Source organism: Schistocerca nitens, chromosome 6 (assembly GCF_023898315.1).
Source record: "Schistocerca nitens isolate TAMUIC-IGC-003100 chromosome 6, iqSchNite1.1, whole genome shotgun sequence".
Lineage (NCBI taxonomy): Eukaryota > Metazoa > Arthropoda > Insecta > Orthoptera > Acrididae > Schistocerca > Schistocerca nitens.
In genome coordinates this window covers 171,709,034-171,729,555 of record NC_064619.1, presented here as the reverse complement: position 1 = coordinate 171,729,555, position 20,522 = coordinate 171,709,034, and the positions used below count along the sequence as shown (strand labels likewise).

At 38.9% G+C, this 20,522-nt stretch overlaps 1 protein-coding gene across 1 annotated transcript in view; it reads left to right on the top strand.

The window, feature by feature from the left end:
- Positions 1-20,522, top strand: part of LOC126262532 (eukaryotic translation initiation factor 3 subunit J) — a 64,625-nt gene that overhangs the window by 14,502 nt on the left and 29,601 nt on the right. Inside the window, exon 3 of the mRNA XM_049959204.1 lies at positions 8,646-8,765. Within this exon, the coding sequence (XP_049815161.1) occupies positions 8,646-8,765 (120 nt within the window). The remainder of the gene's footprint in view (positions 1-8,645; positions 8,766-20,522) is intronic.

The following is a 20,522-nucleotide window of genomic DNA, read 5'->3' as shown; positions in this document are numbered from 1 at the left end:
GAAAAATTTCGAGCTCAGAACATCATACATTTATGTCTTTATTAAAAATTTTACTGATGCATTTGTGTGTTGTACATTAAAGTGTAACACACGCAAAAAAATCAACATTATATGTGAAAGCTTAGCTTCTCTTGCAACTTACTAATCTGAGAGACCAATATAGAATGTGAAAGCTTTTCTTTTCTTGTAGTAATGCTGTGTATGTTAATTTAATCCATTAACTTTTCCTATTTGTGTGTACGCACTACTTAACACTGATATTGCTATTGGCTGACTACATCACGTATCCTACGCTAGAAGATCCGCTGTCATTGGCTGGCGAGATCACGTGACGAGCTAGGACTGGCTACAAAAGCGCATTGCAATTTTGATTTCAATGCTTCGGAAAGTAACATGCGGCGTTTTGTGGAATTCAAATTTACACTTTCATAATATGCAGCGTACATGTTGCTGCACATCAAAGAACTTTCCAAAACATGTTTTTTACTATAACCATTCAAAGGATTGATAAGTTTTACAGTTCCGAGGAAAAGTATACTGTCACTTGACAGGAAAAATTTATTTTCACCCGGGAGAAAGTGTAATTTTAATCGGGAAATCCGGGAATATTGTTTTCTTGTCCGCTTATACACCCTGATAAGTCACCATCATCATTACATTAAATCTCTGTCTTTACATTTTCTTCATGTCTTCACTATTATTATTTTCATACATCATTATGGAGAGCAAATACTTACAAATCTCATACAGCTTCGATTTCAGCATTACTCTTAATTTAATTATTACTTCATGAAATACTAACAATATCGACTTATTCAGCTAAACATCTTTGAAGTTACAAATCAGAGCACACACTGCTGCAGAGAGAAAACTCTTTGTGTAAATGTCTTTTTTTATTCTGAATCTGTATTATGCTGACAAAACTTCACAACAATAATGTGAGGAGGAAAGGTTGAGGCGGCGGGCAGTTGTTAATAAGCAAACAAGACTCAGAATGTTGACCAAGAGTAAAGTATCATCATTACTAGTTACAGTACATTGAATAGTGTGATCATTGTAATGGATGAGGAAAATAAAGCAGAAAGGTATAATTTCCATAAATCAGTCAGAAAGCACAACAATAATAAAATGAACAATTCCTTAGGGATGTTCCAGCTATGTCTTCAGCACACATTTGAATTGAATAAACTGACCTTGACATGGGGTAAAATCTGAACAAAATCTAGCTAAACACAAATGCTGTTCCGGTGGAAATATAAACAAGTAGGTTAACAATAATTATTATTATAATTATCAGAAATATATAAAACAGTATTTCTGTTTCAATAATGAGTAACTTTATCAGAGTTGAAGCTGTATGTTTTACATAGTCATTACCATTTGTTAACACAGAATATTCCATCCAAATTGAAAAGCAAAAGGTTATTATGACAGCCAGATATTAGCATAAAAGTAATACAACAGCTGCAGTTCAGAATAACATAATAACTGTATGAAAAAAATCAAACCTTAACAACTTTGTATTACATAATTTGTACAATTTAGATATTTTTCATCACATCCTAGAACAGTGAGTATAGCATTTATAGAAAAAAAAAGATAAGTGACAGATGATTACATAATCAAACAATGGAAACTCCAGGTAGGAATGTCAACAATGTAGGAAAATTGCTACTCACCAGCTCTCTGAGACTGTGTGTGTGTGTGTGTGTGTGTGTGTGTGTGTGTGTGTGTGCGCGCTGCTGACAAAGGCCTTAATGGCCAAAAGCTTTAATTGTGTGAATCTTTTTGTTGTGCCTGTCGCGACTCGGCATCTCTACTGTATGGTGGGTGGCAACTTTCCTTCTCTGGTATTGCTACTCACCATATAGCAGAGGTACTGAGTTGCAGATAGGCATAACAAAAAGACATGCATATATGACCGCCAACTCCAGCGTCTCCAGCTTGAGATGCTGGAGTTGGTGGGTGTGTGCGCATGAGGTGAACTTGCTTGTATGTGAATGGCGTATGTTTACCTTTTGCTGAAGAAGGCTGTGGCCAATAGCTTTCTGTAAGTGTCTTTTAATTGTGCTTGTTTGCAACTTGATGTGTCTTCTCGATGGTAAGTAGCAATCTTATCTTTTCCTATATAAGATGATTACAAAAGACAGAAATGTTGCAGCACAGAAGAATGAAAAATGGTGCTATATGGGTTGTGGAATCCTTTGCTCGCTCACCACATAATTTGCAAAGAGGGAGAGTCCCTCTTGGTGTTGACATCATTACTGATACACCATCACCTGTCCACATACGAATTCGTTGTGGAAACAATATGCATGTAATTGTTTTTATATATTGACTACAGGTCCATTTCTCAATATTTTACATATTAAGGCATGTACATTACAAAATTTCTTTTAGGTGTTCTATTTGTGTTTATATTCACCATATTGGTTTCATAAAGAAGGATACTTGTTCACTGTATCAAGCAAAGTTGACCTTCGCAGTTGAATAATTCCACATTACCACACAATTGTACACTGCCAAAATAGTAGCAAAATAGTAGTGGTTAGGCGGCTGAAATAGTGGTGAGTACATTGTCATCTTAAAAGTTGTCAGTGAGCTAATACCCACAGCAAGGTGTGGGCTGAAGTCTAGATCAGGGCCAACAGCAGTTACGGGAGTGCTTACCTACTACTCATCAGTTGACAATGCATCAGTATGCATAACCAGTGGGATGATTGAAACTTCCTGATTAAAACTGTATGCCAGACTGAGACTTGAAATTGGTGCCTTTGCCGTCGTGGGCAAGTGCTGTACCATCTGAGCCTACCCAAGCACTAGTCATGGCTCATACTCACAGCTCCAATTCTGTTAGTGCCTCATCTCCTACCTTCCAAACTTCAGACTGTAGAGCACTTGCCGCAAAAGGCAAAGGCCCTGAGTTCGAGTCTCGGTCTGGCACACAGTTTCAATCTGCCATGAAGTTGCACATCAGCACACACTCCGCAGAAGAGTGAAAATTTCGCTTTGGAGAGGGATGATTCTTCGACATAAACAATGTGAGGCAAGAAGGCAGGCAAGTATTTGTAGCACTGAAATTGAAACCATGGTCTTGTTTGCTATTTTTGGGTGTATTTGTGAGTTTCGAGAGAAATATTTCATGATTATGGCAGTGAGTGCTGTGAAGTGGACTGATTTAAGTGATTTAGTTCTGCATGGTGACGTCGTCCATTGGTGCGTGTCTCATGGATTAATTGCAGAGACATAAATGTATCTCATGTGGTGGTGAAATGGCTACACAATCGATCTACGCCAGCACACTGTGTGAGTAAAGGTTGTTTTAATTAAATCATGTAAGAAGATAGGTGTATCAGTGTTCATTAATAGTAGCAACATGTTCGATGTATTAATAAACATTGATCCAGCCACCTTCTCCAATGACTTAATTAAAACAACCTTTACTTACTTACTCAGTGTGCTTGCGTAGATTGATCTGCATAACACAAACAGCTGACACACTTTCTTTTGTTTCCATCATACCCCACGGCAAGTGCTGACAACATTCTTGCATGAAACACATAAGTATGCCACTGGCCCTGTGCTAAACTTTTGCTCAGGATGTGAGACGTTTGGATAGATTATAGTATCTAAGAAAATGGCATCACAACCAACATGTGCTCAATATAGAACTTGCTAATCATTTTCAAGTAGGTAATTAAAATAGACATACAAAGTGTATTTAAATGACAGGGAAGTATTATAGTAGTGCATCTCTCAGCATGAATTTTTGAAAAATGGGACATTTGCTCATGGAACATATATGACGAGAAGTTCAATACTTTGTTCCTGTATACGGATACAGAGATACACTGAGACACACAAGGCTGAAGAAGGAGAAAATAGATGAAAATCAGAATTGTATAGTAGGGTCAAATGCAATAAATGTGTCCCCCCTGTTGGATGTCCGTAGGCTTGTTTAAAGTGTCAGAGCATGGAGAAAATGTTTCGAACATTCGTTAATAGGTGGCACATGGTCTTTGTGCCGAGCAGTACTTTCTTGCTGGAGTTCCAAATGCCATGCATTGATGTCTCCTCCATTTAACCAGAGATGGTTTGAAGAGATAACATGTTTTTGGTGAGTGGGTACAGCTTTTTGACCTGTAACAAGTTTTACAGCTATAAGGAACCAAAGAAGGGTAAGCAAGGCATTGATTCTACAAGATGTAAACGAGATTGTTGTCAGCTAAAGCCGTGAACCCGCTCCATGCAATTCCAACGCATAAAACTGCTACTTTGGTTGTAAACTTGCAGCTGAATCAGTGTTGTCAGTGCAGGCATGTAAGATCTCCAAATGCAGTATGACGAGTGTCATAATCTTCCATTTGAAACCGATATTAAGAAATTCTTACTCTGATACAAATAACGGAAAATGTCAATGTATTCAAGAGAGGAAAGACTGTGGCTGGTGTGTGGCATATAGTACTTCATCTGAAAGACCTGTTGACAATGTTGCCATTTCTTTGTCAACAACACAGGGAGTTTTACGGTGACCTTCGCAAAATCTGATCCTTAGAATAGTGTTCTGTGGGAATCAGAAGTCAGTGGTGACCAATTTTTTCTTGATTTTAATTTTATTCTTCTCGTAAAAAATTTTGAAAGAAATGAGAAATGATTTTTGTTGATTACAGTTCTACTAGTTAAAATATTACTGCTGTATTTCTGGATTTATGTTAGAAATGAAACATAGCACCTATAATATTAATCCGCTTGACACAAAAACTTTATTAATTTATTTAATTTCTGATATGTCTCATTTTTTACGTTGATGATATGGGCATAAGAATTCTGTCGTATCAGAATACCTTTCAATTTTTTGGATACAAATAAAGTTATGCACAAAACAGATACATTGCTTTTTGATTCCCCTGACAAGTGATTTTGTACTTAGCATTTTTTTCATTTCCACTCTTCGTATGTTTGCAGAAGGTTATATAAAGTGCTTTACAATGAAAAGGCATAACAAGAGATTGGCATAAAAAGATAAATAAAGACCTGGTGGTGATAATGCGTTGATATAACTTATAGGGTTGGGGTTAAAACAAAGGCTATTGATTATAAATGTAATTTGTAATGAGATGAGATGCACCAGAATACTGTACCAGTACCTTTGGCGGAAAAAAAATTTGAATTGCAGATTTTGAGATGGGGTACAGCGATGTTTTACAAGCATTGAGGTATTCACACATTTAAAATGCTTGGAAAAGTGTTAAGTAATGTTTTAAGATGTGGAAATTTCAAAAACACCCAATGGAAGGGACAGAACTGGAATCTCATTTTTTTTACAAGCTGAGTGCTGTATAAAGCTAATGACATTGGATGAATAAATTGAAAAGGCATAAAACTGAAGCATTCAGGGTAATGTGTGTTTCAAGATTTCATTAAAAATTAAACTAATATGAAAAGAACTACAGAATCAGTTACCTTCTTTACTACTATATAAAGACAAGTTGTTGTTTAATGTTGTTACCAAAGACAACTTTACCCTCTAATAAACATTTGGGCAGATGTAACCTGTATATATTTTTTAAACTACAGTTTATAGGTTTTCTGTTAAAATGAAATGGGATAAAGAAAATGTGCTGTGAAACTTCCTGGCAGATTAAAACTGTGCGCCCGACCAAGACTCGAACTCGGGACCTTCGAGTCTCGGTCGGGCACACAGTTTTAATCTGCCAGGAAGTTTCATATCAGCGCACACTCCGCTGCAGAGTGAAGATCTCATTCTGGAAACAAAATGTGCTGTGTTGTGAAAATGTTTTAGTTTTATTTCTTGAAGTTTGTTTCAACAGAAATGTGGAAACTTCTATTTGTGGTTAGTCAGCTTGTGATTAGCCACTAATATATTTTCTGTGCTGCTCATAAACTGTACATTAGTTTACGCAGTTACTGGGAAGTTATTTTAAATGAGTCTTACCCATTAGAACCAAAGTAAGTGACCTTGGGACTTTTATTCATTCCATGAATTGAGCTAATGGTTTGAAAGAGAAGATATATTATGACAAATTTAATTACAGGTGCAGAGAAGCAGTGGCTTTTTGTGTGCCCAGTTCTTTGAGCAGGCTTCTGCATAATGTTCTTGGATGCACACCACAGATAGTTCATATTATAAACTTTTGTGTATGCTTGATGAGTTATGCCAAAATATTATCCCGTATAACATCATGGAATTGAATTTAGCAAATTATGTCATTGGGTTATATTGACATTACACAAAGATTTGTGTAGTCATTTCACCAATTGTGTGCTGTGCTCCTTGCTATAGATTTTATCATGAAATCACAGTACCAAGAATTTGTTGAGACAATTGAAAATTTGTGCCAGAATGGGCTTGAATGTTGATTTACTGGTTTTTTTTTTCTTCTTCCTTCCCAATAAGTTATGTTAACCAGAACATCTCCAATGAATTGTGAGGGAACAGCACCACTTGGAGAACATAGGTGGTGGAGGATTGTGAATTATCAGACCACATGGAAATTTGCGTTTGAGTTCCTATATTGCACAAATTTTCAGTGATCACAGCATGTTCATTATACTGCAGGTTCAGCATTTCTGAACAGTCTTTGCTGACATAATTTCATGTCATTGCATCTTTATTGATTTCATCGCTATTGACTCCTTCATCTCACGTCAGCAAAATATGAAATGTTTCTGTCTGCATGTCCTCATATTTTGTGCACATGCTGTGTAGAAACATCTTGTAGGTTCCGAACTACAAATAGTGAGATTTTGAAAAGTCGAATGGCAAAGAATTGGCTAGAAACCAATATTGATATATGTGGAAGCTTTTTTAACAGTTATTTCGAGAACTATGCTAGATTTGCTATTTATCACAATGTTTGTATCATCTGAGGACAAAGCAACTTTGCCATCTGGCAATGTTGTCAGTGAAAGGTCAATTATCCCATTTATACACTGGGTTCCCCATTTGAGAGAATGACTTACACCCGTGCACTGAATTTACTGTCTTATCAGAAAGAAATGACTTACATAACCTTTTGACACAGAATAAGCTGGTAATCTGTAACTGTAATGAATAAGTGCAATCTTACTACAATATGTTTTTTTATATTTATATGGCTAAGAGATTCTGGTTCTTTCAGTTTCTTCCACTACTGTATTCGATATTCTCTCTTTCAACTGATGCCTCACAGGTGTTAAATTTTTCTCAAGACACAAAATGCTTACCGAATTGCAGCATAGGTTTAGGAAAGACCTAAGGACACCTACTTCTGTTACCAGTTTCTTCCATTAAGTATATAGTAATATGGAACGGGCTATGCGCACAGCCGGAATATTCCTTGACCTGAGCAAACCTTTTGACTCAGTAAACCAAGAGATTCTCTTATAAAAAACTGTGGGCCTTCAGTATTAGTGATGCATCAATGAAACTTCTATCCACCCCACCTACCTGTTGAATCGGAAACAGTGTACCAAACTTGCACATCAAATTGACAATAAGGTCGTAACTTTTAAATCCACAAGTGAATCAGTGACTCAGGGAGGATTGATATGGTATAATAAACTGCCAGTCCATGAAAAACAGTAATAAAAGGCAATTTGAATCAAAACTAAAAGAATTCTTAATTGAAAAGTCTCCCTATTCACATGGCAAATTTTAAATGGTTAGGTTTAAATAAAGTATAAAAAAATTATTGGCTGTCTTAATATGTGTAAGATATTTCTTTTGACAAGCATCAATTTACTGTTTAATTACTACCGGTAAGGCTAAGATCTAAATATATTTTGTGTTTGTAACTGTAGTTGATGTTTGCAAAAGCCATCATATTGATGACTCCACACAAAAAATCTAAATAAATAAAAATAAATAAATATCATATAATATCAGTTCTTTGAAATAGTTTGTAAGACTAATGCAGTTCACTTAAGAGATTGAAACACACTATTGAAAAAAGCAGCAGCTTATGCACTCTAACCAGATAATTCCAGTATTAGTGTGCTGAAAAGTATGCATTTAGGCAGTTCAGTGTTAATTTTTAGATACAGATATTTGAGTGGTTTGTTAATGCTAAATAAGCAGCTGCATTTCATTTGAAACTATGCTTCGTGTGGATCCATTAATGTTACATGAAGTAAACTTCAATGTATGAAAATGCTGTTTTACAAAGTCTTCATCATGTTGTTCATAAAGATGTTTCTAAATGTATATTTCAGAACTCAAAATTCCTTAATTTCATGAAGAAAACTAACTACAGCTTTAACATTCTGAACTATTTTTAACTTCATTTCCAATTAGACACGACCGTAAAGATAAAAGATTGTCATTAGGAAAGCAATGATTCCAGTGGAAAAATTAATTCGTCTCTCTCTCTCTCTCTCTCTCTCTCTCTCTCTCACACACACACACACACACACACACACACACACACACACACACAGAGAGAGAGAGAGAGAGAGAGAGAGAGAGAGAATTGAAGTGACCAAGAACAAGTTTGTTCAAAGACTAAATTCAGCTGCTAGGAAGAAAGCATAATAATTCCTCAGTCAGGAAAAATTTTATTTAAGAGTTTTTCTTATAGACTCCACTTAGTTACATTTTATTAATATGTTTGCAATGGTCCTACTGTTCGTTTTTCCTGTTCTAGGATAACTGGGAAGATGAGGAGGAGGAAGAGAAGAAAGATGTTGAAAAACAGGAACCTGTCAAGCCAGTCCAGTCAAAGAAGCCTCAAAAGAACTTACAAGAAAAAATTGCTGAAAAAGAGGTACGTTTCTTTGTTTGAATTTTCCATTGACAGAATATTGTATACCCATTTCATATGATGCACTAAGCTGCACAGAAAAAATTCAAGAATTTGCAGTTTCACCACCTCAAATGTAAATTTCAATTGCTGCTGAAAGGTGTTTCCCCTCATTATTTGTTTCAGTAGTAATGGAAGGTTTGAATGAGGAAAGCAATAAATGTAATCAGTGCTTGAACTACACCAATCAAAAAAAGTTTTGCATCACCCCGGTTCCCAGAACTCTTGAAGATAGACGTTGATTGTGGATATTGTATCCCAAACACTGTCCCTTTGACTCTTCAGAGATGTCACTAAACCTGACCAAAGATGTAAACAACCATGCATGAGCAGCACCTATTAGAAAGAGGGGATCAGACACCCAATCAGTTCCAGTCATTCCACCAGGAAGGAGGTACACGGCTTGTGTTGTCTGTAATTCAACCCTGCCTAGATGGTAAATACCACGGTTCGATCATGTCCACATTGTTACTTTGTGGCAGGAAGGGCTCTCAACAAGGGACGTATCCAGGTGTTTCGGAGTGAACCAAAGCGATGTTCAGACATGGAGGAGATATATAGAGACAGGAACTGTCGGTGACATGACTCGCTCAGGCCGCCCAAGGGCTACTACTGCAGTGGATGACCACTACTTATGGATTATGGCTCGGAGGAACCCTGACAGCAATGCCGCAACGTTGAATAATGCTTTTCGTGCAGCTACATGTTACGACGCAAACTGTGAGCAATAGGCTGCACGACGCATGGCGCATGATGCGCAACTTCATTCCTGACTTCCATGGCAAGGTCCGTCTTTGCAACCACGACAACATGCAGTGCGGTACAGATGGGCCCAACAACATGCCAAATGGACCGCTCAGGATTGGCATCAAGTTCTCCTCACGGATGAGTATCACATATGCCTTCAACCAGACAATCATCGGAGATGTGTTGGGAGGCAACCTGGTCAAGCTGAATGCCCTAGACACACTGTCCAGTGAGTGCAGCAAGGTAGACGTTCCCTGCAGTTTTGGAGTGGCATTATGTGGGGCTGATGTATGCTGTTGATGGTCATGAAAGGCGCTGTAACTCCTATATGAAACATGAACGCCATCCTCCAACCGATAGTCCAATGATATCGGCAGCATATTTGCGAGGCATTCATCTTCATGGGCAACACTTCGTGCCCCCATCATGCACATCTTATGAATGACCTCCTTCAGGATAACAACATTGCTAAACTAGAGTGGCCAGCATGTTCTCCAGACGTGAACCCTATCGAACAAGCCAGGGGTGGATTGGAAAGTGCTGTTTATGGCCAACATGACCTACCAACCACTCTGAGGGCTCTACACCGAATCACCATTGATGAGTTGGACAACCTGGACCAACAGTGCCTTGATGAACTTGTGGATAGTATGCCACGATGAATACAGCCATGCATCAATGCAAGAGGATGTGCTACTGGTATTAGTGGTACCAGTGTGTACAGCAGTTTGGACTGCCACTTCTGAAGGTCTCTCTGTATTATGGTACAACAGGCAATGTGTGGTTTTCACGAGCAATAAAAAGGTTCCGGAACCCTCGGAACAGAGGTGATGCAAAACTTTTTTTTAATGTGTGTTCTTACAAGTTACAATAATAAAATATTGGGTTGTTGCTTGGTGTCAGATTATTGAGGATTAAGTGGATATGTTGTTGTAGCCATGTATTATTGTGGTATTTGGTAATACAATAATGGAAGTCCTTTGCTGGGATACAATGAAAGAATTAAAACAGTCACTTAGTGTGTAGTGCAGGTGATGGCCGGTGCCCGTCCTCCAAAAAATGCTTCTGCTGTGTAGTTAGTAGATTCTATATTTTGTACATTTGCTTAAATAGCTAGATCAGGGGCAGTGCTGCTACTTGTATGAGTACTGAAGCAAAGTTGGCAGCACTCACAGTGTGGCGTGGTGGAAACATAAGTCATTAGGTGGATTTAAGTAACCAGTGAATATATTCAGATTTCAAATCTGCCATCGGTATAAAGACAGAATTACAGAGGATTAAAAAAAAATTACACGTGTGGTGCATGTTACTTAGCCAAAATATCGCCAGAGTAATGTGACACATACGTAACCTGTGATCCATAACTGTCCTCTAAATAATTGCTTGAAGTATTCAGTGAATGTACTTGAGATTCTTACCGTAATATGTTTGTTGGTTTTGCCAATTCTCAACCAAACTGGTACTTGTAAACCTAAGTGTGACCTCAGACTACACTGTAAACCAATCTACAGTATACATTCCTAACGAGTAGCAAAAATATATGGATCAATCCATATCAAGTGGTCCAGTGATGGTTGCTTGACCTTTTTTAAATATTTAATTTTTTTTAATATGTGATTGCCCTATATTTTAGAAGTTAAAAACAGTTTTTTAATATAATTTATCTTGCACCTTTACTGGATGGTGGCCATTTTTATTTGTAGGCGCACTACAATGTTTCAGTATGGAGAAGTTAGCAAAATTTTGAATATTTCTGCACTGGGTTAAGTTACAACATTGCAATTAGAAAAGTATCATCTACAGCATTGTCTTATTACACAAAATACCCTACATTCAAAAAGAACCAGTCAAAATGACCTCCAAAGTTTGGTACCCAAATTTTTAAAAATCCTCTTTTTAGGCCCAAAAATAACAAACAAGGAGCGATTTATGAGAGTCTGTTTTTTTTTTCCTTATATGGTAAAAATGCATGTGATTGAATAGGAGGTACAACAAAACCTGAAATAAATAAAGCCAGCCTACAAAGACCAACCACAGACCAAATTCTCACAGTACAGGACATGTATATCTTTTGCAAGGATAATATTAAAGGCATTACCAATTTTCTGATCAAGAAAGAAGTGGTTCTGCATATGAAAACAACACTTCAAACCACATTTGAAAACTCTATAGCAATAAAAGGAACAAGGCATTTCCACAAATTCCTTGACATTGCAGAAAACTTAGTTCGATGCTATGTAACATCATAAACCGAAAGTTATGAGGATCATTGTGTCAGTAAAATTACATCTCTGTCTTTAACGTTTAATGTCATAGTGGCATGTGTGAATGATTGACAGTGGTGGCTTGCAGAGGTTGAAAGAATAAGTTTGGAAAACAATGATGTTTTTGTGCATTTTTACCACCCTATTGGCCCAAGAACATCATTCAAGAAAGCTACTAGTGACACAGTTTACTTACCACATCGAATGGGTGGTCTGATTCTGTATCACAGAAGCTGTCTGAAGAAAAACTGTTCTTAACTTTCACCATCAGGTTTAGGAACAGTTGTATCTCGAAGGATGTTAATTTAAAATAATAATTTTAAATTCGTCAAAATAATATAAATGTTATGAATATAATAGAGGGATACATTCCACGTGGGAAAAATATATCTAAAAACAAAGATGCTGTAACTTACCAAACGAAAGTGTTGGTATGTTGATAGAGACAATAAAAAACACAGAAACACACACACAAATTTCAAGCTTTCGCAACACAAGGTTGCTTCATCAGGAAAGAGGGAAGGAGAGGGAAAGACAAAAGGATGTGGATTTTAAGGGAGATGGTAAGGAGTAATTCCAATCCTGGGAACGGTAAGACTTACCTTAGGGGGAAAAAAGGACAGGTGTGTGTGTGTGTGTGTGTGTGTGTGTGTGTGTGTGTGTATATATATATATATATATATATATATATATATATATATATATATATATACACATCCGCACATATACAGACACATGTGTAAATGCAAAGAGGTTGGGCAGAGATGTCAGTCAGGGCAGAAGTACAGAGGCGAAGATGTTGAATTACAGCTGAGGTACGAGCGGCGGCAACTTGAAATTAGCGGAGGTTGAGGCCTGGTGGGTAACTGGAAGAGACAATATATTGACGGGCAAGTTCCCATGTCTGGAGTTCTGATCGGTTGGTGTCAGTGGGAAGTATCCAGATAACCCAGACAGTGTAACACTGTGCCAAGATGAGCTGGCCGTGCTCCAAGGCATGTTTAGCCACAGGGTGATCCTCATTACCAACAAACACTGTCTGCCTGTGTCCGTTCATGCGAATGGACAGTTTGTTGCTGGTCATTCCCACATAGAAGGCTTCACAGTGTAGGCATGTCAGTTGGTAAATCACATGTGTGCTTTCACACGTGGCTCTGCCTTTGATCGTGTACACCTTCCGGGTCACACGACTGGAGTAGGTGGTGGTGGGAGGTTGCATGGGACAGGTCTTACACCGGGGGCAGTTACAAGGGTAGGAGCCAGAGGGTAGGGAAGGTGGTTTGGGGATTTCATAGGGATGAACCAAGAGGTTACTGAGGTTAGGTGGATGGCGGAAAGACACTCTTGGTGGAGTGGGTAGGATTTAATGAAGGCTGGATCTCATTTCAGGGCAGGATTTGAGGAGGTTGTATCCCTGCTGGAGAGCCACATTCAGAGTCTGATCCAGTCCCGGAAAGTATCCTGTCATAAGTGGGGAACTTTTGTGGTTCTTCTGTGGGAGGTTTTGGGTTTGTGGGGATGAGGAAGTGGCTCTAGCTATTTGCTTCTGTACCAGGTCGGGAGGGTAGTTGTGGGATGCGAAAGCTTTTTTCAGGTTATTGGTGTAATGGTTCAGGGATTCAGGACTGGAGCAGATTCGTTTGCCACGAAGACCTAAGCTGTAGGGAAGCGACCGTTTGATATGGAATGGGTGGCAACTGTCAAAATGGAGGTACTGTTGCTTGTTGGTGGGTTTGACGTGGACGGATGTGTGAATCTGGCCATTGGACAGATAGAGGTCAACGTCGAGGAAAGTGGCATGGGATTTGGAGTAGTACCAGGTGAATCTGATGGAACCAAAGGAGTTGAGGTTGGAGAGGAATTTCTGGAGTAGTTCTTCACTGTGAGACCAGATCATGAAGATGTCATCAATAAATCTGTACCAAACTTTGGGTTGGCTGGCTTGGGTAACCAAGAAGGCTTCCTCTAAGCGAGGATGTGTACGAGGGGGCCATCCTGATACCCATGGCTGTTCCCTTTAATTGTTGGTATGTCTGGCCTTCAAAAGTGAAGTAGTTGTGGGTTAGGATGAAGCTGGCTAAGGTAATGAGGAAAGAGTTTTAAGTAGGGTAGCAGGTGATCGGCGTGAAAGGAAGTGCTCCATATCAGTGAGGCCCTGGACGTGCGGGATATTTGTGTATAAGGAAATGGCATCAATGGTTACAAGGATGGTTTCCGGGGGGTAACAGATTGGGTAAGGATTCCAGGCATTCGAGAAAGTGGTTGGTGTCTTTGATGAAGGATGGGAGACTGCATGTAATGGGTTGAAGGTGTTGAGCTATGTAGGTGGAGATACGTTCTGTGGGGGCTTGGTAACCAGCTACAATGGGGCGGCCAGGATGATTGGGTTTGTGAATTTTAGGAAGAAGGTAGGGGTGTGGGGTGTCGGTGGGGGTCAGGAGGTTGATGGAGTCAGGTGAAAGGTTTTGTAGGGGGCCTAAGGTTCTGAGGATTCCTTGAAGCTCCGCCTGGACATCAGGAATGGGATTACCTTGGCAAACTTTGTATGTAGTGTTGTCTGAAAGCTGATGCAGTCCCTCAGCCACATACTCCCGACGATCAAGTACCACGGTCGTGGAACCCTTGTCAGCCGGAAGAATTACGATAGATCGATCAGCCTTCAGATCACGGATAGCGTGGGCTTCAGCTGTGGTGATGTTGGGTGTAGGATTAAGGTTTTTCAAGAAGGATTGAGAGGCAAGGCTGGAAGTGAGAAATTCCTGGAAGGTTTGGAGAGGGTGATTTTGAGGAAGAGGAGGTGGGTGACAGAGGACGGAACTGTTGCAGGCAGGGTTCAATTTGGATAGTGTCTTGGGGAGTTGGATCATTAGGAGTAGGATTAAGATTATTTTTCTTCGTGGCAAAGTGATATTTCCAGCAGAGAGTACGAGTGTAGGACAGTAAATCTTTGACGAGGGCTCTTTGGTTGAATCTGGGAGTAGGGCTGAAGGTGAGGCCTTTGTATAGGACAGAGGTTTCGGATTGGGGTGTTGTGGTTCCAGATTGTGTTTATTAGAATTTTGAGTTTTGGGGGGAGTGGAGCTGGAAGTTAGAGGTTGAGTAGATGGGAGAGACTGGGTCTGTGTGCAATGAGAGGAGGTTGAGGTTTGTCGGAAAGGTTGTGGAGGGTGAGTGAGTTGCCTTTCTGAAGGTGGGAAACCAGGAGATTGGATAGTTGAGTTGAGTTGAGGTGGAGGGTGGCACGCTGTTCTAATTTGCGGTTGGCCTGTAGGAAGATGCTCTGAACAGCCGGTGTGGATGTGGGAGAGGAAAGATTGAGGACTTTTATTAGGGATAGGAGTTGACGGGTGTGTTCATTGGCTGAGTTGACCTCCATCTGTCCAGTGGCCAGCTTCACACATCTGTCCACATCAGACCCACCAACAAGCAACAGTACCTCCATTTTGACAGTTGCCACCCATTCGATATCAAACGGTCGCTTCCCTGCAGCTTAGGTCTTAATGGCAAACGAATCTGCTTAAGTCCTGAATCCCTGAACCATTACACCAATAACCTGAAAAAAGCTTTCGCATCCCACAACTAACCTCCTGACCTGGTACAGAAGAAAATAGTTAGAGCCACTTCCTCATCCCCTCAAACCCAGAACCTCCCACAGAAGAACCCCAAAAGTGCCCCACTTTTGACAGGATACTTTCCGGAACTGGATCAGACTCTGAATGTGGCTCTCCAGCAGGGATATGACTTCCTCAAATCCTGCCCTGAAATGAGATCCATCCTTCATGAAATCCTCCCCACTCCACCAAGAGTATCTTTCCGCCATCCACCTAACCTCTGTAACCTCTTGGTTCATCCCTATGAAATCCCCAAACCACCTTCCCTACCCTCTGGCTCCTACCCTTGTAACTGCCCCCAGTGTAAAACCTGTCCCAAAAGCACCCACGTGATTTACCAGCTGACCTGCCTACACTGTGAAGCTTTCTATGTGGGAATGACCAGCAACAAACTGTCCATTCGCATGAATGGACACAGGCAGACAGTGTTTGTTGGTAATGAGGATCACCCTGTGGCTAAACATGCCTTGGTGCACGGCCAGCACATCTTGGCACAGTGTTACACCGTCCGGGTTATCTGGATACTTCCCACTAACACCAACCTTTCAGAACTCCGGAGATGGGAACTTGCCCTTCAGTATATCCTCTCTTCTCGTTGTCCGCCAGGCCTCAACCTCCGCTAATTCCAAGTTGCCGCCGCTCATACCTCACCTGTCATTCAACATCTTCGCCTCTGTACTTCCGCCTCGACTGACATCTCTGCCCAACCTCTTTGCATTTACATATGTCTGCCTGTGTCTGTATATGTGCAGATGTGTGTCTGTGTGTGCGCGCGCGCGTGTGTGTGTGCGCGCGCGTGTGTGCGCGCGCGTATGTATACCTGTCCTTTTTTCCCCCTAAGGTAAGTCTTTCCGCTCCCAGGATTGGAGTGACTCCTTACACTCTCCCTTAAAACCCACATCCTTTCGTCTTCCCTGTCCTTCCCTCTTTCCTGATGAAGCAACTTTGTGTTGCGAAAGCTTGAAATTTGTGTGTGTGTTTCTGTGTTTTTTATTCTCTCTATTAACATACCAATGCTTTCGTTTGGTAAGTTACAGCATCTTTGTTTTTAGATATAATATAAATGTTACATATATAAATACAAAGATGCTGTAACTTACCAAATGAGAAAGCCTTGGTATGTTGATAGAGACAATAACACACACACACACACACACACACACACACACACACACAAATTTCAAGCTTTCACAACCCAAGGTTGCTTCAATCAGGAAAGAGGGAAGGAGAAGGAAAGATGAAAGGATGTGGGTTTTAAGGGAGAGGGTAAGGAGTCATTCCAGTCCCAGGAGTGGAAAGACTTACCTTAAAGGGAAAAAAAGGACAGGTATACACTCTCGCTCGCGCGCGCACACACACACACACACACACACACACACACACACAAACCTCCATCCGCTTTAATTTCAGTGATGTTTCCACTTTTGTATATAATTCAGTACCTTACTTCAATAATAATTGATTATATCCCACCAATATCACACATGAGTAGGCAGCAGCCATAAGATCAGTTGTAATTTGAATTATCTCCTCATTTTCAAAAATTCATATCTTTGTTCACAGTCAGATATCAATGTTGAAATTTTTACAGTATGTTGCTATCATATAGGTGTACAAAATGTGCAAAAATCATATTTTTATACGCAGTCCCACCTGAGGTGATAACCCCAAACTTAACAAAAAATGAAAATTTTCAAATTTCAAAAATTCGTAAAAAATTAAGAAAACATTTGTGAGTGTTCTTGCTCTATATGAGGGTAGTAGTGTATGAGAACTAACTATAAGAAAAAAAACAGACTCTCATAAATCACTCCTTGTTTGTTATTTTTGGGCTTAAAAAGTGGATTTTTGAAAATTTGGGTACTAAGCTGTGGAGGTCATTTTGACTGGTTTTTTTGAATTTAGGGTATTTTGTGTAGTAGACAATGTTGTAGAGGACACTTCTGTAAAAACAATCATGTCAATTGCAATGTTGTAACTTAACCCATATATTTGCTACATCTCTAAACTGAAACATTGTCGCACGCTTAGAAACGAAAATGGCCACCATTAAAGGTGAACGGTAAATTTTTTTTTTAAAACTGTTTTGAACTTCTGAATTAGAGGGTACTCACATATAAAAAATTAAAATATTTAAAAATGGTCAAGCAACCAAATTAATTTTTATTGGACCACTTCATTTGGACTGACCCTTATATGTAAGCTCTGGTGGTGAAAATTTAAAGACACTACAAATAACCTACAAAGCACATTGAATGATGTCAGTTACGGTATTGGAAATAGATTGTTTCTTTTTGTGCCTTTCATAGGTTATCCAAAACTGTCTCCTTTTGGCTAAGCAAAACTAACGTATTGCCAACATACAAGCCATAGAGGAAAAGTGTCCAGGCTGGCTTTGCACATGTTTTAGACTTAGGCACTATTTTCTGTTTCTAGACAATCTTTTTAGAGATACTACAACAAATGTAAGGTAAAGATATTTGCAATATTTTTAGTGCTCTCATTGTTGAATGTTGTTTATGATTCTGTAATATTGTTTCTGGATTTTCTGAGGATCAGTGACTAGTGACACAGCTGCTCATCCATTGCATGTGTAAACTTAACTCCTCAGAGCAGAAAGCTCTCAGAAAGGGCAGAATATAACAATAATTGTTGAAACTTGTGACACAAAGGCAGTAGTTGCTTTTCCATTAGCTAGTCAGTAGAATGTGCTGCCACATGTATATTAAAAAGTATTAAAACTGTAAAGAACATACTTCTGCACAATTTGTTGAGGCTAGCCAGTTAGATCCCTGGGCAGGGAAAAGAACTTCGATCACATCTGACAGTCCATTAAAATAATGATGTTATTAACATAAATTATCTTGAAGTACCTGATCAATGTAATGATATACTTAAAAATGAAAGTATAATAATGCATAACTTGCAGAAAATCATGCTTGAACTCATGACATAAGATTAGGAAGTAGTGTAAACTGGCAAGCTTATTGTTAGTGGGTAAACATTGCACTCTGATAGTGATATTTCCTTGTCCAGAGGAAATTTAGCAGAAGAGATACTGTAATCTTCTGTAGAGACATGTTTGGATTAGACAGTAATCTCATTATTCTTAAATACTTTCAGAATGTTGGTGATTTAGTGTATGTTACTACTGCTCCAGAATAATTATTACTGTTTGCGGAAGAGGTTTATTCTAGAATATCAACTCAAGTTCTAGACAGATGAATTCACAACATTTTAAGAACTGATGTGAGGGCCGATTGTATAAATGTTGGTGACTGGAGGTCAGTTTTGACATTATTTCAGAAAACTGAACTCTGTTAAGACTATGCTCTATTCTGTAATACTAAACTTGGATCCACCAAAGGAGATTCCAGTTTGGTCTAAGTTAGCATGAAATATGCCTGGCAGCACTGCTAAAATTGGCTGTCGACACAATGATTGCAATTTGACTGCAGATATTATTTGTACATCATAGATACACAGCATTCATATATTAATTGTATTTGTTATAAAAGATGTCTTATTGTAAAAATGGAGGGAAGTAAACAGAAAAAAGAGTGATCTTCAAATTTCTCCCCATACACACAAGATTTGTTGCTGGAAATCATATTGGGCCAATATGACAACACAATAGAATGGAGAAAATGATAAAGTCTCTGTGATCAACAAGGAAGTGGTGTAATTGTTTTGATGTAAATATATTGTGAATAGACACCGCACTCTTGCCTTGTGACTACTGTTAACTTCCCTTTCTCATGATACTGCAAGCTTGTAGACAGATTTCCATCCTGAAGTTATACGCGTTGCTTTGTGTACATTTTAATACACTCTGATTAAGCTTAGCATCTGAGATTGCTTTTATGTTTTAACTAAAACCACCCATGACGATTCCTAAATATCTCTGCACTTTTGCCACCAGGAGACTTGATGGGAATTTGGGTACAGTCAGTTGCACCTAAGACAAAAGGAAAACATACAATTTGACAAAAATCACACTGGGTTTTCATGTCATTATCTTCTACAGGCATTTTGACGAATATGTTTTTTAGTGAGGCAATGCAGCCTAATACCTTGTTGCCAGCTCTGTAAGCTTTTGCTACATCTTTTTCAAATTGCATTGCTATTTGAAAGCTGCCTATAGCATAAAATCTTTATGTTAAAAGTAGCATCCACATTAGAGTCAGTAGCAGGTTTCTTTTGATGAATTTCAACTGATACTCTCTCAATTTCTGCACACTATTTTTCTCCCAGCGAAAATTCATCTTAAATGATTTATCATTTGATTGCAAGAAGGGGTTCATCCTTTGTCGTCTTCAGTAGACATGCTGGAATACTGAGATATCTTTAAAGGAAACAATATAATTGATATTGTTTAAGGTTCTTGCACAAAGAATACTGCCCTCCAGCGACCTAGAAGGCTCAAAAGACAAAACATGGTATGGTTTCAAAATTTAGTGTTGTTTCTTTATGACCAATACAGTAAAGAAAGTAGTACCAAGGGGAAAGAAAATCTGAGAACTGAATGGGTTTGAGCTTGAGATCCTCTGCACTATATGCCAGAGTGCAGCCTCTTGAGCTATCGAAACAATCACATGAACACTGCCTTGCACATATCACCTTAGTAAATAACTTACATAGACTTGCTTTTAATTTATGCACCCATGCACATGCAGTTGTTATAACTGTTTAAACACGTGTTTGGTAGTTAAAAAATTAATGCACATTGTATAGTTACTGCTGGTCAAGGCAAGAGGGCACATTTATACAGGATGTTCAGTCATTATTGGCTGGTGTCCAAATCTAGATAAATATTTTTAATTTTCCTTACTCTGCAGCTTAGTTTCTATAAAATGCCCTTAAGCTAATCACACAAATTATGAGATGTCTCCAAGAATTGTTATGAGGTCAGTTGTTATCTGATTCACTGCTTACATAGTAGTTGATAATTTCCTTAACGTAACCTTACAAATCGGGGGGGGGGGATAATAATTCAAGCTTCAGCAGTGTGGGAGTGGCATAGTATCACATATTTACTTGTTTATAGCAACTATTTCATTATTTCAGTACACAAAACAAAAGTGTTGTTTTACAATGTC